Source organism: Sarcophilus harrisii, chromosome 4 (genome assembly GCF_902635505.1).
Source record: "Sarcophilus harrisii chromosome 4, mSarHar1.11, whole genome shotgun sequence".
In the NCBI taxonomy this organism is placed as follows: Eukaryota; Metazoa; Chordata; class Mammalia; order Dasyuromorphia; family Dasyuridae; genus Sarcophilus; species Sarcophilus harrisii.
This window is the reverse complement of record NC_045429.1, coordinates 74,750,004-74,774,521: the sequence shown is the minus strand read 5'-3', so window position 1 is coordinate 74,774,521 and position 24,518 is coordinate 74,750,004. Positions and strand designations below refer to the sequence as shown.

The window sequence follows — 24,518 nt, the reverse complement described above, 5'->3', positions numbered from 1 at the left end:
AGATTTCTTGGCTCAACTCTAATCCCTCTTCCATGGGACAGCTCTTTAAACACTTGAAGACAACTTTCATATTTGCCTGCATCTTCTGCTCTTCAAGCTAAACATTTCCAGATCATTTAATTGACTCTTGTATCATGTGGTGTAGGAATTCCAACATCTTCCTTTGGATGCATTCCAAGTAATTAATGTCCTTCCTATAACATGGTACCCACGAGTGATTCCATTTTCTTAGATTTGAGACCTGACTCAGACTTTGTATCATGGAATAAGATAATTTAGAATCTATCCCTTTTGCCAAAAGGTACAGCTGGAGGATATAGTAGATACAGTGCTGAGCCTGGAGTAATGAAGACTCTTCCTATGTTCAGATTCGACCACAGATCACAAAGTATTAGCTTTGTGATCCTAGGCATGTCACTTCATCTTGTTTGCCTCAGTTTCCTCCTCTGTAAAATGGAGTGGAGAAGGAAATGGAAAAACACTATAATATTTTTGTCAAGAAAATCCCAAATGGAGTCTCAAAGAATTGGATAAAACTGAAAAGATTCTGGGACAAGCTGATGGCCATTAAAAGTATCTCCATGACTATAAGCTGAGTGATACAGTGAAACAGAGATGCACTTGGAGTCAAGAAGACAAGAGTTCAAATCCTGTCTCTGACTCTTACTAGCTGTGGGATACTAAGCAAATTACTTAATTGCTGCTGAGTATCCTTATCTGTAAAATGGGGATAAATAATAGCACTTACCTTCCAGGATTGTTATGAGAATTAAATGAAATATTATTTTGCATACCTTAAAAGTATTCTAAAATAATTTGTGTCATTATTAATGGTATTTTGGTAATTATTTGATTATCATTATTAATGATCTTTTGATTTCTAGACTGTTTGTATCATTTATTATAATTATTTCTTAACTGTGTCCATTGTTCCAAAAGACCATCAAGTGAATTGGGGCATAGAAAAGCTGGATGAGAAAGAAGGACATCTATGACACAAGTTAATATTATTATCAACACTCCCCTAACCATATTCCCAGCAAAGAAATGAGAGTGATTTCTAACACTGATTAATGATCATATGAAAATGGAGTTTCCTAAAAGGTTAATTTGATTTGAGAATATTAACTAAACTAGCATTTAGACTGTCATTAATGAGATATTATCCAATAATGAGAAACATATTCAGAAGAAAAAGAAATTGATATATTTGGTGAAAGTTACATCATTGCTTCACACTAATCTCTGATTTAGTCAGTAAAATTCACTATAATTCTGAATTTGTAAAACAAAAAGCCATTTCCACCCAGTAAATGCCAGATAGGCAATCAGTCAAGAAAAAACATTCAGATATACCATAAAAATCACATTCCCCATAGACCCACAAATATAAGCTTTACAACAGTGCTAAGAAGAACATTGTAACACCTCCACACATGTTGGACTTGTAGTATAAGTGTAGTATAGTGTAATGTAAATAGGATCTTGTCTACCTGGCTCATTCATTCTTTCATTAATTTACTTACCTTTTTCATTTATTCATTCAACAGGTACTCATTTGACTTTTATTTCATAAAAGTCAATGTATTAGGTGCTAAGATAAATACACAATAAATAAGCCATGGCTTCCACTCCCAAGAAACTTACAATTAAGAGAATCATTATACAAAATAAAACAGAAGTAAATAACAGAAGTCATAGTGTGGCAAGATTCTTATTAGATTCATCATATAGCCTTTATGTTAGAGAGGCTTCAGGAAGAAGACAGAAAGAAAGGTGAATTAGCTATTCTAAAAGAGAAAGCAAAATTGACCTCCGAAGTTTCAATGCTACTTAGTGAGATGGTACCATTGACTAGAATATGGTATTGGAAAAATACTCAAAAATATAGGAAGTGATGTTAGGATAGCATTTTATGTTATATCATATATCACATCATATCATATTATGTAGATCTGGAAGATTCAACTATTCTACCATTTTCCGGTTCCCAGTAGAGAACAACTAGTTGTCATCTAATCTTAACCATCATTTCAAAAGGTAACTTTGTATTGAAAGTGCTACTTTCAATTTTTTCAGCCTCTGTAAATCTTCACTCAGTGATCTTCTTCTGGTCCCTTAATTTCCTAACAAGATTTTTTTATAATATGAAATGTTATTCTATTATCATTCCCTACACATTTTCAATAGTTTTCAAAAGGTACAGAAACCAATTTAGGATAAAAAAAAAACTTTTGAGCTCCTTGATGATAAGGAATATTCAGGTTTTGTCTTTGTATCACAAGCACTTAGTATAGTATCAGTCACATAATAAGTACTTAACAATTGTTTGACAAATATGTTTCTTGAATTGACCCCACATATCAGAGAAGAACTGGTTTCTAAGATAGAAATGGTAGAAATCTTGGGAAGAAATGAATAACTTGGGGGAAAGAACTTCCTAGTGTTTGGGATAGGAAAGATGAAAATTAATAATATTTGATATATATCCAAAATAGGAGATTATACTTTAGAGTGTTCAGAGAAAGGTATAGAGACTATAGTAATTGAGAAATGCTGATTTGCATTGAGAGGGTGAATTTTCTTATCCAGGAGTTGCATACATTCAATTTTTATCCCTATAAGAGAAAGTATGTGTGGGTGAGCTCATTAAAGACAGGAACAGTTTCATTTATTTATTTATTTATTTTTACTTTTTATCCTTAAGAGAGAACCACATTTGACACATAGTAGTTGTTTAATAAAAAGTTTACTGATTGGTTGACTACTTGATCCCCTGGATTTAAATTCTATAGAAGGAGTCTAAATTACACCAGGAATTATGAGAAATCCTCAAAATGAAATCCTGAGGAAATAAGTGGAATATTTAAGTAGGGAGGGAAAAGAGGAATTGTCTAAAGAAATATACAAGGATCCACAAAGAACTCACATTATCACCTGAGATTTTTTACATGTATATAAGATGTAATCAAGGACAACAGAGGATGAATACAAAAGCTTAGAACTGTACTACAAAAATAGTATCAGGAACACTAAAACTCCAAAGGAGCTGAGTAGGAATTTAATGAAATAACATAAATGGTGAGGTTTTGTGTGTAGAATTTTTTTAAAAAATATATTATTGGAGGAAAGAGGAATATAAAAGCAGAAAAAAGAGCACCTCCTGGACTAGGTAGGATGCTAATAACCAACAGAAGAAGCAGTTTAATTTTCTTTTGCCTTTGTTGTTTCCAGGAAGAATAACTATTGAATTGGGGAAAATAGAACAAAATTGGTTAACAGGGAATTGATGCCTAAGATAAGCAAGGATGTAGTAAGAGATCACTTAGCTATCCTTGATGAATCCAACTCACTTGGTATAGAATAATTATACCCCCTACATATTGAAGAACTGTTAGGTGAGATTGCTAGCTATTGTTAGTGATACTTGAAAGGTTGTAGAGAATGGAAAAAATATCATAAAACCAGTGAAAGACAAAGTTTTTTTAATTGAAAGAACAAAGTCTGAAAGCTACAATCCTGGGAGCTTGACTCTGAATCTTAGCAAAATTCTGGAATATATTACTAAAAAATGGTTAGTGAATATCCAGAAGAGTTAGCCATGGTCACAAAGAGCCACTCTAACTCCATTAAGAACAGGCCGTATCAGACTAGCTTCATTTCTATCTTTGAAAGGACTTGGCTGGAAGAATAAGACTGTTTATTTTGACAGGCAGTCAGTAGTATATAGCATTGTAGATTCAATGATCAACCTGAGCAAGAGAGAGGAATCAGAGAAATGTGTTTTTAATAAATCAGAGGGAAGAGATTAAAAGACCCAAATTATGATCCAAAAGTGATTTGTATCTGTGGTCAATTCCAGCTAAAGGAATTAAGGATACTCTTTGATGCTCTCTGATTTGAGGTTGTAATCATAGTAGAGCCCAATAAAAAAGTTATAGAACTTAACTTTGTCTGATGATGTCTATAAATAGCATCTTTTGATCTGGTCTATGTGCCCTAGTTAATTCTTTCTCTCTTTCAGCCTTGTTCTTTTCTTTTTTCAGTGCCATAATCACATTCAAAAAGTGTTGCTGCCTCTGTAATGTGAAATTTTATCTCAGATTTTTTATTTCATTGATGCAGGGATTGTTCAACTAAAGACAGGCTCGTCTATAACTTGTATAGTTTTTTGAGAGATGCCTATAAATCATAATTTTTTTACCTATTGTCACATATATAACAAGTCTAAAATGCTCAACAGGATCAGTATTTGAACTGAGGTTGTCCTACTTCCACCTCCACCAGTCTATCTGCTAAATCATGCCATTTTATGTTAAAGTATACAAGTATCTATGATATGATTTATGATGAGAAACAGTTTTAATATAATTTATTGTTTTCCAATTCCATGGGGTATAACTACACAATAAACGCTGAGCTACATAAAAGAGAATACACTCCATTTTCTTTGACTCACATGGAGAGAAATGGTTCTATCTTTTATATGAACAAAAGGAATTTCTTTAATTAGTATTAAAATCACTCCAATTTCTAACCCACAAAAGAGAAAATAGAATTGTTCACTTTTCATTTGTATGGCAATTTTTCCTTTGTAAAGACATATCTAGAATTTTATAACCTAAGAATAACAAAAAGGCCCTGGTAAATCTCACAATAGCACAATACCTTAGAAATCACTTGTTCCAACTCCATTTTGTAGATAAGAATGCTTAGGGCATCACTGGGAGGCTAGGTAACACCCCAGTGCCCAAAGCACAGGGTCTGGTATTCCTGAGTTCAAATCTGTCCTCAGACACTTACTAGCTGTATGACCCTAGATAAGTCATTTAATCTTGTTTGTCTCAGTTATCAAATGCAAACCACTCCAGTATCTTTGCCAAGCAAACTGCAAATTGGGACACAAAGAGTTGGATACAACTGAACAAGGCATCAACAAAACAAGTAATAAATAAGTTGTGTTTCTTATAAATAAACAAAACCAAACTCATTTATTAACCAACTCAGCAATTGTTAATAGTTATATAGCTTCCATATTTGTGAGAATCATAATCACTTTTTTAGTTAGTAAAAAGAGAATCCTGGAGGAGGTAGTGATTCAGAAAAAGGATTCAATTGGAATGGAAAAGTTTGACAAACAAAATCAGAGAGGACAGTGCAATCATAAGGTGTGATTTAAGGAATCAAAGGAGGGATGGGGACAGAATGATCAAGGGGAGACTGGGAGTAAGTTTGCCTGGAAAGAAAAAAGAGAATCCTCTGGAGAGCTGGAAAAGACAGAAGAATAGAGGTATCTTAGAGTCCTCTGTTGAAGAACTTTGAAACTTTTATAAGAAACTAAATTAAAATACAAAAAAGCTCATTTTAACTCCAAAAACCCATTATTTATTCTAGATAGCTCTATCCCTCTCCACTAACATTGATTACTATAGTTTCATGACACTTTGTCTTGACCTCCCTGTTAGAATTATGCATGAACTATTCTCTATCCCCTTCCCCCAGTTCTATCCCCATTCAGCCGACATCTACTAACAAGTCTTGGCAAGACTAACTATACGTTGCCTTAAAGTGATGGCAGTTACTGCACTTTCTGTGTCTATGAACTTCAAGGAATTCCTCCCACCTGCTCCAGGAAACTAGTTAAAGGAAAATCCCCAATGCTTTGGTGCTAATGGGAAAATTGCTTCAATTAGTGTGTTTGAACTTCCAAAAAAGAAAAAAAAAAACAACCTAGAAGTGTACTTAAGCAAAGCATCTTTGAATCTGCACATAATCCCTAGTATATAATGCAGTTCTAGAACTTGAGAGAATTAGAAACGTCAGCAAAACTTCCATGAGTCTCCAAAAAAAAAAGACAAAAAGCTTCTTATGAAGAAAATCATAATTTCTTAATAAAGTTGTTATTCACAGATTTTTTAAAAAATCTTAATTTTTTTGTCTAAAAATTCAATAACATTACAAAAGAAATTAATTCACCTTCTCATGTGCCAGCAAAAAATAAAATTTCTCAACAATAAATAACCCTGTCAAAAAATATATTAAATCTCAGATTGCTTGGGACTGAATTAAATACTTCCTATCATGCTTTTCCTGTGAACACCTAGTTGAACTACTTAATGTCAGTTCATGAATGGTCATCTTAACTTGCCTCTATATTACACAGCTATTCAATTTTAATTAATATATAAAATGTAAGAATGTCTGAAATAAATCACTAAAGAAGATAGAAAAGGAAAAAAGAATAATTAATGGGAAATATCCTCTTACAAATTATTCCAATCATCATTTAAATTACAAAGAAGGTAAATTAGGGAAGTTTCTCACCAAATTTTGAAGTTTCCTAAACAACTAGAAAATTTAATGTTAAGAAATTATCTAAACATATTCACAACAGAGTTTAATCAACTTAATAACATTACTAAGCTGTTTTTCAATACATGAAAGCAACTCATTGGCTAGCTAAGGAAAAACCACATTCCTACTGGCCCTTAAAATGCAAGCTGGCCTCATTCTAAGAGACAAGGTAAGAAAATCATGTTTAAGGAGTCGTCCCTGCAGGAAGTACTGAGTTCTGGAGAAAGCTCCAACCTCTTAATCATTGCTAATCTTTTATTTTGGGTGTCTTGCAAAATATGGCAAAGGGCCAGGAAGAGTTCTCTCAATAGCAACTTGCAGCAGAATTACATAACCAGAGGAAAAGTGAGATTACAGGCAATCTGTGAGGGAAATTCAAAGCTACTGCATCTGGTATCCCAGCCTTGTATATACAGGAAGGTAGAGTCTGAATTTCCTAGATTTCATGATTTTGTAAAGGAGTTTTCTAACAGACAAAAGACATGACCAACTTTGAGAGTTATCTAGTAGAAATTCTACACTTAAAGTTCTGAAATTCAAGAAATTTTAGATGCTGAATCTTCTAGAAAGAGATTTTCTGATACTTCCTGCCCCCCTGAAGAAGTCAACATGGTTTGCACAATATTTTACTTCATTTATTAAGTATTTCAGCTAAGCTACAAACTAGAGGTGGCAGATAATATAGTTAGATATTATCCAACAGGAAACAGTGAAGTTACATCTGATAAAGATAGAGATAGATAGGAATGATAGAGATACAGACCAAGTCTGTAGAAGGAGCAATGTAAAGATATTGATGACCCGGAAAACCTACTTATTCTGAAGGTAGGCACTGTCCCTCCTTTTAGGGCATCAAAGGCAGGATCTGAATCAAGATCTTCTTAATTTAAAGTTCAGCAGAGCATCCACCTATATATTAGAGACAGGAAATCTAAACCAAATTCATTTTTGCTGCAATATAAGCCCATTTTTTCTCTTTTGTTCTCTAAGCTCTCCATGGGGAAAACTCTGATACGAACCAAACAAGATAAGAACAGATGTAAGCAGTGGGAATTAGAAGAAGCAAACTATAGAGAATTCCGTAAAAGACTTGCAACTACTCTTTTTGATATACATCTACAAGTTGCATAGAATTTAGAAGTTGTTTCTTTGATTTTTTCCCCTTGACCTTATAATGTTAATATCAGACCTTTCCAACAGATAGAAGAGGAATAAAAGACTATTCAGTAATTACTTAGCTTCTCACTCTCTTAGTAATACTAATTAGTTCCTAGTTACTAGGTAATAGTTGATCAAATGATTTTCAATTAATTTTAATAATCATTTAGTTATTGAAAAAGCATTTATTCAGAACTCACTGCACAACAGATATTACACTTAATACTACAGAGTCAAAGAAAACAAAAACAGAAACAGGCCATGTCCTCATGGAGCTTACATTCTATTATGGAGGAAAAAACCATGTACACAAATAAGTAAATACAAAGTAATATGGTAGGGGAGGAGAGCATAAACAATAGGGATGTGAAGGGGGTTTCAGAAATGTCTCATGGAGGAGCAAGTAATTAATGATTATCTTAAAGAAAAGGAGGGATTCTAGAACACATGTTTGAAAAAGGAAGGAATCTCAGGAACAGAGTAGAGCCTGTGAAAAGGCTCAGAGATTGGAAATGTGTCATGTATAGTAAAGAGCAATAAACCAGTCTGGCTGGAATGTAGAATCTGTGAAAGGGAGTAATAGGTGATAAGCCTGAAAAAAAAAAAAAAAGAAAAAAACACTGGAGCTAGACTAGGAAAGGTTTTAAATGCCAAACAGAAGGGTCTGTATATCAGCCTAGAGTCACAAGAACTTGTTTTAGATGAACTACACTTTAATCAAGTCAAAACTAAAGAAAACTTTTGGATTACATTACCAACAAGAAAGAGGATTAGACATTTTCTCCAGTCTTCACCACCTGTCCAAAATAGGATTTATGAGTGAGAGATAAAGCAGTTTCAGCTTTAAAGTCTAGGACATCAAGACCCCAAATAAGTTAAAAATCCACTGACTAACCCTTTCAAAAATCCATTCACTAACCTTTAATACAATCAGTAAGGGATTTCCTCCTCTACCACCCACTGTGCTGTGGCAGCAAGGGTGCACAACCTGACCCACCAGCTTGCAACTAAACTCTACACTGTTCCCCTTCCTCCCAGTGTCTCTGAAATTCAAATAGTACAAATGTGTTCAGACTGCAACAGCAACAAGGAGCCCAACATTGTACTGAGCCTCAACAAAGCTCTATCAGACTACTGAGAAATAGAGAGAATTAAAGCAAGACAAGTCTGTAAGACTGTGAATTGCCCAGTGTGGGAGGAGAGCTTTGAGATCCAGGTCCCAAGGAAAATACCAACAAAGCTTTGAGAAGAATTTAGAAAGTGAGCAATAAAGGAAAATAAAGAAAAAAAACTGAAATTACCAAAGACATCCAAAGGGAAAAAACCTCAAAGATCTTGAACATAAGTACATAAAGCAACAGGAAAGATATTAAAGAGAAGGGAAATAGCCTCCCCATAGGGCATCTGTAAATAAATATGGGAAGACAAAGGAAAATGAGTCAAAGGAAAAAGAATTAAGAAAAGGCAAAGGACCTCATGGATTCCCAAGAAGGCATATAATCACAGCAATATTCCTGAATAGTTTGAAAGAGAAATAAAAATTTTGAAAACAGATTAACAGAAATAATTGGCATAATAGAAAAACTTGACCCCATGGTAGCAAACAAAAGAAATAATAATTTATTAGGAATACAGAAATGAAAGAAAATCTGGAATTACAGAAGTAAAAAGCAATAATATTAAAAGAAAGCATGATTTCTATACAAGGGAAAGATAGTGACCTTTAAAACAAAATATGCAGACAAATTTGAAGATTTGTCTCCTAGAAGAGCACAAAAAAAAAAAAAAAAAAAAAAAAGCAAAAACAAACAAACAAAAAAAAAAAACAAATAACATGATGTAAGAAATGATACCAGAAAACAACTATAGAAAACTCAAATTTACAAAGAAGTAAATAAAAAATGTTATCACTTTGCAAAAGGTCTCTTCCTTTGCACAAGTCTAATGTAGGAATTTGTTTGGCTTGAAAATACATATTTGCAATAAGTGCTGTTTTCCTTGACTTCTCAATGGGTGAAAGATGAGGTGTTAAAAAGGAGAGGAATCCAAACTGAAAACAAGATAAAACTGAGTTTAAAAAAGGGGTGGGGGATTTACAAGACTCACTAAAGGATTCATTTAAATAGTGAACTCCTCTTTAAAAGTTCAACTTAACATATAATTTACGTACAACTTTTCAAAAATATATGTAGGTTCAAGTGAAATATCTCCTATTTTGGTCCATTTCTTCCTGTTACATCTTATATAGATGCAGAAAAATCTCCTCATCAAAATTCTTTCATCAGGGAGTTGAGCTCAGAAGGAAAAGAACTTTGATTCCATCCCTCTAACACCTCTTCCTCCCACATTTCTTAGATATCAAAAATATTTCAATTTGAAAATAAATATTTTGTAAAGTTCTTGTTAAAATTCTTTATTATATAATATTTTATTTTCAAATAGTGTGACTATTTCATTAACAATATTCTCAGATATTTTTTACACTGTAGCCACTTAGAAAACTGTTCTTTAGGTGATTCTATTAGCAAGCAAATATGTATAAAATGCATAAATCAATGATTTTTAAAAACATAATTCAAGCCTTGCCATACCATTCACAATTAAGGAACTGAATATTTAAACATCTTGTCATAATAATAATAATACACACACACACACACACAGATAAACTAGTTTTCCTGATAAATCTATAATGCTCATCAGTTTATCCCACTGATTTACCTCTCAATACATTCTCAAGGTAAATAAAAGAACTTTGAGCCAAAAAGTAGTTTAAGGATAATTTTCCTTTTACAGAAGAAACAGGGCAAGGCCCAGAAACATTAAGTGGCTTTTCACAGTTAAACAACTAAGGGCAATTCCCAATTCAAACTTGTTTCCACTGTATCGCATTTCTGTTTTGTATAACATTAGTTACTTCACTTGATCAGATTTGTCAGAGTCATATTTAATTTTGTTGTAATCTAAGAACTTAAATGACTCCAAGCAAGTAATTTAATCTTTCTATCCCCAGTTTCCTCATCTGTAAAATAATGAGGTTGTTTTTAGAGATTCCATAAGTAGGAAAGTCAGTGCCATGGTACAGATTTTCAGGAAGACTTGAACAGGGAAGACTATAGCCTTTGAGATCAAAATTTCAAATACTACTGAAAATGTCAAGGCTAAGATACAAGATAAAGAAGGTATTTCCCCCAGTTAACAAAGGAGTTTTTGCTAGCAAGCATCAAGAAGATCGACAATCTTTGACTATAGTATTCAGAAGGAGTATACCCTTCATCTTGTGCCAAGGTTTCAAGAGTGATAACAAGAAGAGCAAGAAGTCTTATAAAACTCTTAAAAAAACAATCCTAAGAGAAAATGGGTTAATCTTGCTGTACTAAAATACTACAAGATGAATGAAGATGGCAAATTAATCACTGCTGGCAAGAATGCTCTTCTGATAAATGTAGTACTGTGTTGCTGGAGTCTTTATGGTCAACTCATTTTGACAGACATGATAATGGTAAGTGTTGTCTATCCTACTGCTTCAAAAGACAAGTAAATATATATGTTAATTTTTAAAATCTCAACTAAAACACATAATATGATGGAGTTGAAATTAATGAGTTTTAAATTTCTCTATTAGTTCTCAATCTATGATTCTATGGTCATATCTATGGTCATATGGTCAATAAATATATGTGGGGTTTTTTTAAAATCTCAACTAAAAATATATATATGATGGAGTTGAAATTAATGAGTTTTAAATTTCTCTATTAGTTCTCAATCTATGATTCTATGGTCATATCAACCACATAGATACTTCTATAGATGAAAATATTTGTAACAGTACTAGAGTTTTTATACCATTTGAGTAGGGTAAGAGCTTATCCACTAATGCCCAAAATGGTAGGCTGTAGGGAGGAAGGTTTTATGTGTGGGCAATATCTTTGGGCTAGGCAAATCAATCAAGATAGAATATTTAACTTCTCTCTCTCCCCTACTGTCTTCTACATCTCTTTTATGTGAAGACTGTAAATGTAATTGGGTCAATTAACTGGAGCCTAGTATTCCAAATGGACAGTGTAGAAGTAATAAGGATTGAGGAAGGTAGATTTTAGGGAATTTTCTTAGCATGCAAATTCAAAGTGAATGTGTTAATATCATCATTTGTTTGTCAACATCAAAAAGCTGAAGTGAATTTCCCCTCTTCTTTTATATCCTTCTGGCACTACCTCGTTTCTCAGGTAACCCCTGGGTGTGCACGTACTTCTTACTCTGAATGGCATATTCAAACCTCATTCCCCGCTTCCTAACTGCTTTCTCTCTTCTTTGCTTTTTCTTTCTTTTCTCAGTAATTCCAAAGCAGAAGAGCAGCTACCTAAATGAAAGAGCGTTTTTCGATAGTATCCCAAATCTCATCTATCAGCACATTTCAGCAAACAGGAGAGTTAATGTGAAAATGTTTTGACAAGTTAAAAGAACTGAACAAATATTTTTCCTATTTTCCCTAACTTGATTTTGTCATTGGTATAACAGTTAAGGACAAAAAAGACCAATTATTTGTTATAAGGATATTTGTGAACATCTATAAAATGCAACAGTACAATTCACTTTATAAACAAACAGCGAAAGCATTGATATCGATGACAAAATGGACAGTAGGGAAAAGGTTTCATTTATTTATTCTTTTGTTCAGTAATAATTTTTTTTAAAACTTCCACAACTTGCAAAGCTCAAAGGTAGCTGGTAGGGATCAAAAAAAAAAGAAAGAAAAAGGAAAAAAAAAAAAACGGTTTCTGGGGCATTTCTATTTTAATAGAGAGAGGACTCATTTACATAAATAGGCAAGTTAATTTGAGAAGGAAAAAAGGTTTAGGAGTTGATCTCTGCTCTGAGATTCAAAGAAACGAAGGCGAGTAAAGAGCAATGCCAAATCCAGAGCCAAGAGACAGAAAATGGAAAGCTGAATTCTGAGAGACAATAAAAGAAGGCAAAGGAAGAAATATTTCTTAAGTGCTTACTATTTGTTAGACACTGTACTGTTTATCTCATTTAATCAGGTAAGAAGGCATTTTGGCTAAAATGGAAAATGTGTGAAGAAGAATTATGTAAAGTAAATCAGAAAGGGTAGATTGTTAAGGATCTTAATGTCAATCTAAGCAATTTGGATTTTTTTCCCTAGAAACAACAAGGAGCTACTGAACATACTCGAGTAACAGAATGACAGGATCTGACTTGTAGTTTAGAAAGATTATTTGCAGCTCTGTGGAGGATGGATTAGAGAGGGAAGAGACTAGAAATAGAAATGCCAATTAATAAGCTATTGTAATAATTTAGACAAGAGATGATGAGAGCCAGAACTAGAGTGGTAGTCTTAAGTGGAACAAAGGGAACAGACATGAAAAATACAGTGAAGTTAGAGATTACAAGACTTGGCAACTAACTCTGTATATAATGAAAAACGATGATGAGGGAGAGTGAAGAGTCAAATGTGACCCTGGGGTTGTGATCTTAGGTGAAGAGAACCTAAATAGGGAGGTTTGGAAAAGGGGTCGATTTAAGGGGGAAAATTTTGGACAATACTAAATTTGAAGTATTAAATGGACATCCAGATGGAGATGTCAATCATGAAACTGGTTTTATATGATACAGCAATATAAAAATTTTGGAATCATATACATAGAGATGGCAAATGAATTGATGTTGAACTAATGAGATTCCAGAGGAAAAGGGTATAGAAGAGAAAAGGGCCCAGTACAGAAACGTTAAGAACATCTTTCCTTAAGTGGGATGGACATTGATGACAATCCAACCAAGGTTACTGACAAGGAATAATTAGCAAGATCAAGAAGAAAACAGTATCAAAAGGGATAAGGAAGAAAGACCATCCAAAATGGTTATAAATTAGAGGTCAAGAAAAATGAGGATTGATGAAAGACCAAAAAATTTAGGAATTCTCAAACAATATAATTGAATGAACATTCAATTAGATTTAAGTAAATTAACAGAACAAATCAAAGTTATCTATAGTGAGAGTTTTATTTCTTCTCCTTTATTTCAGATTTCTTATATAACCTTAGTTCAGAGGAAGATATACTCATATTTTACTCTTTATAAAAATAATAACAGAAGCTATACATAATTGACCTATCACAGAAGAGATCACTTAGATGAACTCAATTTGGATTATTTTGCCAATATAATTTAATTGTAGTCAATGGATCTAGGCTGAAAAACATAGCTTTTCCACCTTTTCCTCTGTGTAACTTTTAGACAAATTCTCTGGGCCTCAGTTTCTTCACCTGTAATATGAAGGAAATTTTCTCTTTAAAATCTAAGCCTCTAAAACTATAAAATTATAATTCTAAAGTTTAAGTTATTATTCCATGTGTTTTTAACTTATTAAATCCATATTGCTTTGGATGGATTTGGGGGGGGTATTTGTTAACTATATAATAGCTAAACTTTTAAGAATATCACACTATTTTAAGCAATAATTAATCTTTCATATTTGACAACAACTGAATGATGTTCATCAAATTTCTATTCCAGTCATTTTGAAGATTACTTCAAATGTTCAAGACAGATCAACTTCCACATATGGTTACAAGGTAGTCTTTGTTACTTTTAACATTGTTGAATCCAACATACAAAGTTTAAATTTTACTTATATAATTTATCTGAAAGAAAAATCAAGCTCTTCTATGTCAAAAATCATGAAATCCTTGCATGTTATCACAATTAACATTTCTGATTTAGCATAAATGGCATCTAATAGATCAGCTAGTCTAAGCCATAAGGGAGCATCTTCTTGAGGTAGTACAGGAAGCAATTAGGTAGCTCAGTGGATAGAGCACAGGACCTGGACTCAGGAAGACATCTTCCTGAATTCAAATCTCACCTCAAACAACTACTATCTGTGTGACTCTGAGAAAATCACTTAACTCCATTTGCCTCAGTTTCCTCATCTGCAAATGAGCTGGAGAAGGAAATGACAAATTACTCCAGTATCTTTGCCAAAGAAACCTCAAATGGAGTTGCACGCGAACGGACAATAACAAAGATAATCTGGTTAATAAATTGAATTCAGAGTAAGGGTGAATGATAGGATGAGCTCAGCAATATATGAAAAAAAAAAAAAAGATTGAATTTGGAATCAAAAGACCTGGATTCAAATCCTGGTCCTACTTCTAAATACATTTATAATCCCAGGCAAGTCATTTAAACTCTCTGGTTTATATTAATCTTTTTTCTATGTAAAATAAGATTGGAGGTGATCTCAAAGGTCTTTCCAGATCTAAATCCATATCATTTCTATCAATGTAGAAACCACTTAACTATATTACAAGATCACAGCTTTAGAGTTAAAAGAGATCTTAGACACCATCAATTATGTCCCTTTTATTTTGTAGATGAGGAAATTGAGGTACAGAGAAGTTGACACTTATTCAGGATCACAGAGCTAATAAGTATCTGAGGAAGGATTTGAACTCAAGCTTTCCTGACTACAAGGTTAATTCCCTCTCCACTACATCATATTAATCCTCCTAGCAAGTTAGATGAGACAAATTAGTGTTTTCAATATTACAGTGAAAATGAAAATTTCAAGAAAGTCTCTTTCCAAATAAATCTCTCCTTGTACTCTATGTTAAAGCTGATAACTCACTAAAAATGGCTGAGAAGCAAGGTATTTTTTAACAAATCACATCAATTTATACTCATTTATAAAATCAACAACTTTAACATTTAGATTTCTGAGGTCCTCTTCTGGGTTTAAGGTTCTATTTCAAGGACAGAGAGAAAACAAAGAAAACCAAAAGCAAGAAAAATGTGGAATCACAAGAGAGAGAAAATCTAAAGTATTTTTTTTATTTCTTGAAATTAGTGGTAATGTATACTAATGAAACTCGGGTAGACAGACAGGACTCTAAAGGAAAAGGAACCTTAACCATGGATAATAAGAGCTCCCATGAGCCTCACAGAGAGGTGCCACTTATTAAGAGAGAAACTGAAAAGTAAATAGAATCATGTTACAGTGAAGCCGATGAAATTTGTGGCTGGAGGGCAAACATAAATATACTTCTGTTCAAGTACTTTTAAAGTACAGACATACCATATTATACACACACACACACACACACTCACACATACACACTCACACCTCTACAAGGATGATAAAAAGACATAGGCATTTGATCTACACCCATAAACAGAAATAATTAATGGCAAATGAATACAAATATGAGCAGAGTCAGCTAAAGGCAATAAACATGTATTTATTAAAACCCTACTATGTGTGTGGCGCTGGCCTAGAGAATGAGAGAAATACAGATTTAACAAATATTTCATCTATTTCCTGTTTCCTAATTGCACATGCCAATATTAATTGAAACTTTTTCTGGTTCCACAAACCAGCTTTTCTCCCTTTCCAAAGAAGGCTGTCTTTACAGAGTTCATGCCTTCAACCTGAATACCGGCTAATAGCAAAACAACCGGATCCCTTTGTCAGCGGCTGACTACACAATTAAGCACAGGAGTCTAAAAATATATTTAAAAGCCATTCATCTTGAAATACAGTTGCCTTAAAGTACCTGTGGCAAGTTCACGTTCCAGAGTCGAGGAGAGAGAGATACTCCTCTCTCCTCCCCCATCCTCCATAAGCCAGTGCCTAATGGCTAGAAGATGAGTAAGGGGCAGAGTTTTAAACTAAAGAACAATTCCTTGTCTGTTTTGCACTTACTCAAATGACCCTTTAAAATCCGGCTAGAACATCTTGCACGTTTGAAACACTTAGAAAGAAGAATGGTCCCGAGAGCATAATAAATAACAGAATAATCATTTATGTTATTTCTCGACCTCCCCCCCCCTCCCCTGTCCTTACCTGGATCATGGAAAGGCACCAGAGCAAAGTTGTAGAGTGGTCTCTTGGGTCTCTTCAAAGATGTCTCCAAGATTTTGGAGGCTCCTTCAATAACCTGAACTAAATCATCGTACATGGAGCCGGTGACATCGAAAACAAAAGCCAAGGTGGATGCCCCCTCTGGGATCTCCTCGGCGCCACCGGGCTCCTTTTCTGGGCTGCTATCTTGAGCTAAGGAAGAAGAAAGTAGAGCCAAAAAGAGTACCGTGTGGACTCCCACACCCCAGCCAGGGACGATTTCCCAGGAAATCATTTTTTTTTTTCCGAGTGCCTAAGCAATGTGCTTAGTCCTCCTCAATAACCAGCAGAAGGCTTCCTCTCAAGAGTAATTCATTTAGATCTTTTAAATCTCTTTGAACCGGGATAGGGGTGGGGGTAATAGTTTGGACTTGAGGATTAAATTTGTGTAAACCCGAAAACCCCACTCCCTGGCGGGGATTGGAAAGGGCAAAGATGCTGCAGTTTTTGTTTGAAGGTAGTTTCTGACTGTCTCCCACTAGGGCTTTGGCAGCGCCTCAAGGAGTGAGGGAGGAGAGCCCCATCTATGCCCCTTGCATGCTGCTGTAAACTGCTTGCTCCTGAAGTCTTTGGCGGGAGTCCCGATCTGCTCTGCTGCTGCTGCTGCTGCTGCTGCTGCTGCTGCTGCTGCTGCTGCCGCCGCCTCGGCAACTGCTGCTGCTGCTGCTGCTGCTGCTGCTGTTGCTGCTGTTAAGGTTCTGAGAAGCTTTGGCCAGAGACTGAGGCTCCCAACTTTCCACTGTTGCAGCTCAAAATCAAGGAGGGGAATCCTGGCTCAGCCTCTACTTCTGATTGGTCAATTGCATTCCTCTCCCTTTCACCCCACCTCCCCTTGCTTTGGAGGCCCCTCTTTTTTAAGCTGACTTTTTTTAGGGTCCGTTTAGTTCCAGAGAAGCGCTCACCCTTCTGAGGAGCTCCTCTCTAACAGGCACCATACCTAACCTGCAAAAATACCAAACAATGGCTTCTAAGAATGCGTGGCAAAAACCCAAACCCGAGGGACCTAACACAAAGGAAAACTTCCCTAGTGTGTAAGAAACTGTCTCAAACACCTATTTCACAATTCTCTCCAGAAGCCAAGGTACAGCAAGCTGCTCAGCCTCCTAGGACCGTCCCTTAGCTCCCAGTCCAATCTGACCCAGCCAGAAGGGGGAGCTGACGAGACTCCCCGTTTCAGGAACGCTCCCAGCTGGGTAGCTGCCACACTTATGTTCTTTGATCTTTGAGCTCCACAGGGGACTACAAAGCTGTGTAAAGTGAGGAGAGTAGGGCCTGAATAAAAGGAAGAGAATGGTGGGGAAAACGGGAGAGGCAGCAGGGACCGGGATAAGAGGACCAAGAACTGAGTATGTTGTTGATTGTAGTCAAAAGGGAATGAGAATAAGGAAGCTGAAAACTTGGCGAAGGCAGAGGGCCAGAGGAAAAGAGCTAAGTATGATGAAAGGATAAAGAAATGTGGAAGAACCCTGAAGTTAAAAAAAAAAAAAAAAAAAAAAAAAAAAAAGCAATAGAGGATGATTTTGGAAAGTTTAAGTATCATGATTTCTATTTGCTGAGAACATTCAGCCCTTCAGAGGAAAAGAACTGTGGAGAGTATTTAATGTAAAGCTCAACTAGAACATCTCTCATTTTAAATCTCCCACTCTCCCTATATATAACAGCCCTTTTTAAAGTCTCAGCCAAAGATCCATAAAATGGTGTTCCCCAGCGTCCCCCATGTCATTCTCTTGCCAATAACTTTAAGGAAACTTAGTCCCTTGGAAAACATTACAAAGTTTCTCTGTGTTATTATTACACACATTATATTATTACTAACTTGGGTAAGAGGGTGGGCAAAGCTGAGGGAAAGGCTTAGGATTTCTGTCGCTTAAAAAAATAAAATTCTTGTTTTTGTTCTCCAGAGGTAGAAAGAATATGCAGTGCTCTGATCTGAATTTAAGAAGAGGAATCTCTATCAATGTACAGAATGAACACTGGATCATGTGTCTAAAAAAGAGGGTTTTTTTAAGCCTTTGATTTTATGCTAAACATCTTTTCTCCAAAGCCAGCCATTTTGTTTTGTGGTGTTTCTATTGTCTATCTCTCAGTGGAGTGGCAAAGGCCATGAAATGGTGGGGGAATGGGAAGGTGTATATGTGTGGGGAACCAGAAATAATAATAGTTTCTTCCAGAGTAGCATCTAAAGATAATTTTTTTTTGTTAAATTACTAATTCCTCTGTTTATCTGGATAGAGATTATATATCATTTCTAGAATGTTCTAGGAGCCCAGTATCATTTCAACTGATGTTGATTCTAGGAACTGAGCCAGATGTGAGAAAATGTGTGTGTGTTCTTAGGTAAATCAGATCTTTGAAATGGCATATGTCTGAAGCAAGAATATATATGATTTCTTGTATGATTTCATCACCCTACTAGAACTATTACTAGCATGTCACCAAGCTCAGGATTACTTTTATAGTTGCCAAACTAGCAGGAGTTTGTTTAAAAGTGTAAGAAAAATAGATGAAAGAAGACATTTCAGTCCTGAGAGCTTACTACCTCCCTATTTTCCCTGGCCTTCCTGAATTGATTGCTAAATTGTGTGATCGAGGACACCCAAAAGGCCCCCTTTGGCTTACAAGAATATCTAATAGCTTTACTCCCTGATGGTCAAAACTTTTTGTTGTAAGAGTTTCTCAATTCCAGTACAAAGCTTTAGTTAAATGCAAATATAGACCTAATGCAGAATTCTTAACTCAGTAGAACCTTAAGAAATGTTTATAGCTGTTAAATGTTAAAATAAGTGATTGGTTTCTACTTATGGGAACCACTAGAACAAGTTATTTTAACATTAGAGTAGAATTAACAAGTAGAAACCAATCACTTAAGTATAAAGGAGTTTCAGGATCTTCTTGAGATCATATTTGAATAGGAAGAGAGCTTTAAGAGAATTGGTATGTAAACTGAGGGAGCTATCTCCTAGGGAAAGCATTCAAGTATGAAAACAAACTCTAATTCACACTCTTCCTTTCTGTTTTCACCTACACCCTCACCTCTTTCCAGAAAAGGAAATAAGAATCCACAATGAAATAACTTGGAAATTGTAATATATTAGTCAGTAATCAGGATAGTTGGCTCTGGTCATTTCAAGTAAAAAATGTCTAGGTGAAAAAAAAAATAGTATAATAAGCATTACCAAACAAACACTAAGAATTTTCTTTCAACTTGGGAGAAAGATCTAAGAAAAAAACTTATTATTCTAATGAATTTTCTCTCTCAAAAAACACTCATTATTGCCATATTCAGTGATACCCTTTTCAGTCTTTATCCAGGTTTACTTCTCTGCTGCTCTTGATACTGTTGAAGTAGCCTTTCCTTTTTCCTCTTCTTCTTCTTCCTTTCTTCTTTCCTTCCATTTCCTCCCTTGGTTTTGGAGGCTTTATATACTTGGTTTTACTTCTACCTTTCTGACATTTCCTTCTCTGTTTCCTTCACTGACTCTTCTTATCTTTCCAATCCCCCAATATGGAGGGTTGCAAAGGATCTGTCCTCAACTCTCTTTTCTTCTGTCTATACTTTGACAATCTTTTTCACCTTCATGGCTTCAGTTGACTCTCAGAAGAGGGGTTAGTATTGTAGATTACTCCCAAATCTATATCTACAGTACTAACTCCTCTTTAGAGATTGATATCTTTAACTGCCAACAGAATAGCATTGATTAGATGCCAGAGTGACACTTAAATTTAACAGCTCCAAAACTAAGCTAAGCTTTTTACTCTTCTTGATAAACCTACTCCTAATTTCAAAATTTCTGTCTGTGGCACAATTTACTCAGTCTCCTGTTGTTCATAACATTGAAATTACTTTTGACTCTTTCACATCCTATCAGTTTACATATCCTGTCATTTTCTCAACATCTCACACACCAGTGTCTCTCCTCTATCCCCAATGCAACTAACCTTGTACCCTCCTTACCAACTAATTGGACTATTATATAAATTCTTATAGTCCTTCCTATCTACCTTCTTTCTCTCCCCCAATCTGTTATTCCACTGACAAACTAAATGTTCTCATGACATTGTCACTACTTGTCTCAAAAATCTTCAGGGACTCTTCATTAGCTTTTAAATAGAGTTCAGACTACTTTCTCTGGCACTTGAAGTCCTTCACAATCCTATACAGCCTTAATTTTTTTTCAGCCTTATTTCCTATCACTTCCCTCTATACTAGCTGCAGGTAAACTTTCCTGATTTCTGGCTCCAGAACATTTACTACACCGTGTCTTTGCTTTCATTCTATATCTTGCACATGCCAGAAGCATCTCTGCACTTATTAAATTTTTGTCCATACTTAAAAGTTGAAAACAAAAGTAGAATACAAATTCAGCCTTCTTTACAAAAGCTTCTTAGATCCCCTTGTCAATAACAACTTTTCATTTGAGGCATTATTCAATACCTTGTCTTATGTCTCTGTAATATATTTGTATAATATTGTAATCTCCAGAAAGCAAGGACTTGGTATCTCCTTTTCTCTATGATACAAGCTATCATAGCTATTTAATAAATGTTTTTAATCAATTCAATGAATAAATGATTGAATGAAAAAGGTGAATTTAGCTAACCTAGAGTTGAATTTCAGTGGCTACCTTCCTATGATCTCTATTATTCTAAAGCATCATCAATTTTTCCTGAAATTATGTAGTATAATACAAAGTAATAGTATGGTGCCACAGAGGATAGAAAATTGGGTTCAGAGTCCCAAAGACTTGAGTCCTACTAGCTGCATGACCCTGAACACTTGCTCTCTGGATGCTTCAGTTTTCTGAATTGTAAAAGGGAGATATTAATAGCATCTACCTCCCAGAGTTGCTGTGAGAATAAAGTGAGATAATAATTATAAAATGCTTCACAAATTTTAGACATCTACATATTATTAATATATAACATATCAATTTGTTGATGATTTACTAACAACAAATCTATTCTAAAATAAACAAGATCATTAAGTTTATATAAAGTTTCATCTTAGGCAAGTGATATAGGATGAGACAAAAATGTTTTTTAATTAGGCAATAAAATCTACCAACAGTCACAGTAGACTTGTAATCTTTACAATACAGAGTTCTACTGTGAATCTGTTACATATAAAGAGAAAATTAAGACATCTAAGACATCTAATGGGTAAACATTGTATAGTGAAAGCCTTTATCATGTTGGTTCTAGAAGAGCCCAATGATCTCTTAATTGTATTGGTAGGAAACATAGAATTTAGAACAGGAAGAGATTTTAAAGATCTTCTGGCCAAAAGCCATAGAGATGAAGAAACTTGGATTTACAGAGATTAAAAAGATTTGCCCAATGTCACACAGAATGATGTGTCAAAACCTAAATATAGGTTCTGTTACACCAAGGCCGATAAGCTACACCAAACAAGTAAATTACAACCACACAAGAATGCCAAAGATGATAACGGTGAATGTCTTGAGGGTAGGGATTTAATTGTTTTTCATCTTCAGCCTAAACTAGAGACTTTTAAAAATTGGGGGCTGAGTGATCCATACCTCTGAGGAAACTCCCTTTATCCATAAAAATCAGCAACGCATCTGTAATGTAAGATTTTTGAGAATTGACTGGGACAGTCAAGGTTAAGTGACTTATTCATAGTCACAAAGCTAGGAGGTGAATATAAAACTTAAACCTAAGTATCCTGATATGAAGACTGATGATCCACAAACCAGGGTCTTAAACTTTTTCTACTCAAGACCCCTTTTTTGCCTGAGAAATTTTTATTTGACCCCCAGGTAAATAGGTAAATAAAATAGGTATGTATGCCAAACATTTACTGATAATCAACCATAATTTAATGATCCCCATTCAGTTACTCATAGTTTACCAAGTTTCAAACTATATTGTATTGCCTTTCTTCCTTATATATGCTGAGAAATTAATAAATGCTTATAAAGTTGATTTGACTTGACTTGAATATGAAGGATGAGGAGGACAATAATTGAAAAAAAAGAAAGCAGGTTTTAAAACACAAAGTTGCTTCATGTCAAATCATTGATTTTAAGGCACAATATAATACCCTTGCACTTCAGTGACTAGTTTTCTCTCAGAAACAGTGATTATTCACAAAGTTATTCTCAAGTTAATTTTATATCTCTTGTAACACACAATTCTACAGGGAAATTTGCTGTTTTTAATTGCATTAAAATAATATATTCATGACCCAACTATAGTAGAAACATTTGGCATAGTAAAGAAACTGAAAAACAGACCAAAACAAAGTTAGAATATTATTTTTCTTGCTTTGTATCCCTTAAAGAGGCAATAAAAGGACACAAAACCATCATGATGTTGTGACTGGAAAATTAATCATGTCAAATATTCCCCTATACTAATCAAGTTATAAGTCTGGAATGGACTTATAAAAAACAGATGTTTACATTCTTGTTCTCCTCTGGTACTAATGTCAAGAGAAGAGAGCACAGAGAGACTGTGTCATTGCATACTTTGGGGAATGTAACACTTTGCATTATTTTCAAATGAAGCCACAAAACTTGTGGTCAGCAAGTAGGAAGGATGGAAAGGGTGAAAAAGAACATGAGGTCTAGTCTCATGCTCCTTATATAGGCAAAATCCCCATCAGCTGTAATGGAATGGGAAGTATGCTGCAAAGGAATAGAGAATTGGCTCACAACAAAGTGGGAGAGGACAAAAGACAACATATGTCTGGTAGCTTGTCCAGTGGGAGGCTCCCTTTTGGCTCATCTCATACAACAGTTCCCTAGAACTTTCTGCGGTTCAGATTTGGATCTGACTTTAATCATTATTCTCCCTGGAAGATCCTCTGGAGTGCCCCCAAGAGGAGAACCTAAGGGTGTGTTTACAGCATGCTTTAATCTAATGATGGATGACATGGCACCCAGGAGAACACTGATGGAGTTGGGGGGCAAGAGGGATCACAGACACTTGGACTGAGAATGAAGCCTGCTCTTGGCAAAACTGTGAAATAGGAGAAGATTTATAATCAATGCATCTCTACCTCTCATTTTGTTCTTCCTTCTCCTTTTGCTGTCCCTTAGTGTAGCTCTCACCATTGCTCCCATGCTCTTATTCCCACCACATTTTTGGTGACCTTTTCGTATTTGAGGTGATCTTATAGTCATCAGTTTATAGGTCTGAAGGTAGTAAAGTGACTTAAGTAAGGAGACGTGAGTCAAGATTAGAAGCCAGTTCTATGCTTTTTCTACTTTACCAAATTGCGTCTCTAAGCCTGGAGAATGTGCATTTTGGAACAGGCACCTATTTTCTTCAAATCACACCATATAAATGATATTTTTTACACCAAGACCTTCTGAGACAATAGAACTACACCCAGAAGGAATCTTAAATGTTTCTCCCTATCCTGTGTGCTTCCTTTCAGCTTCTATTCTTTACTTTTACTATTCCTCTCATTATTAGACTTTTTATTAAACCAAGTTTAATGTTTTATGGACAGTACATAGAACAGTTCCAAAAAGTATCTAACTCTGGCATTCAAGACCCTCTCAAGCCGGTCCCAACCTAACTGTTGGACTTTATCACATACAATTTCCCTTCACATATTCTACATTCTACCAAACTGGACTAGATCTCCCCTTCCATTCTTTATTCTGCCTTCTCCTATAACTCCTTCCTTCTCTATACCTTTGCTCACTTTGCCCCATATCTCTTCTTACTATCATTTGAAGTATTTCCCTTTATTCAAAGCTCAGCTAACATGTTCTCTTCTTCAAAAAGACTTTCTTGAATTCCTCACTCCCTTTCAAGTAAAAGTCTCAGAATCTTAAAGGTAAGCTTCAAAGGCTATTCAATCCAACTCATATCTCTACAGGAACCCCCACTATAACAGACCAACAAATATTAATTCATCTAACTTTACAAGGCAATTTATTCCAATGTTATACAATTTACATTATTAAAAAGTTTTCTTTTGTCTCAAGCCTAAATCTGCCTTTTCATAATTTCTCCTCCATTATTCCAAGTTCTGTTCTCTGGACCAGAAAAATCCCCATGGCCCCACAACATCCTCTTTAGCGTGACAATATTCTTTCTAAAATGTGGT

General features: G+C 34.9%; 1 protein-coding gene across 3 annotated transcripts in view; it reads right to left on the bottom strand.

Moving 5' to 3' along the window:
* The window catches only part of HMCN1 (hemicentin 1), a 465,183-nt gene extending 448,111 nt beyond the window's left edge, over window positions 1–17,072 (bottom strand). For 2 of the 3 annotated variants that reach the window (XM_031937038.1, XM_031937039.1), the window contains exon 1: window positions 16,376–17,072. In XM_031937038.1, the coding sequence (XP_031792898.1) occupies window positions 16,376–16,667 (292 nt within the window). In that variant the 5' untranslated portion in view covers window positions 16,668–17,072. The remainder of the gene's footprint in view (window positions 1–16,375) is intronic. The other variant, XM_003767514.3, reaches the window with a different exon arrangement.
* Window positions 17,073–24,518: the final 7,446 nt, after the last annotated feature.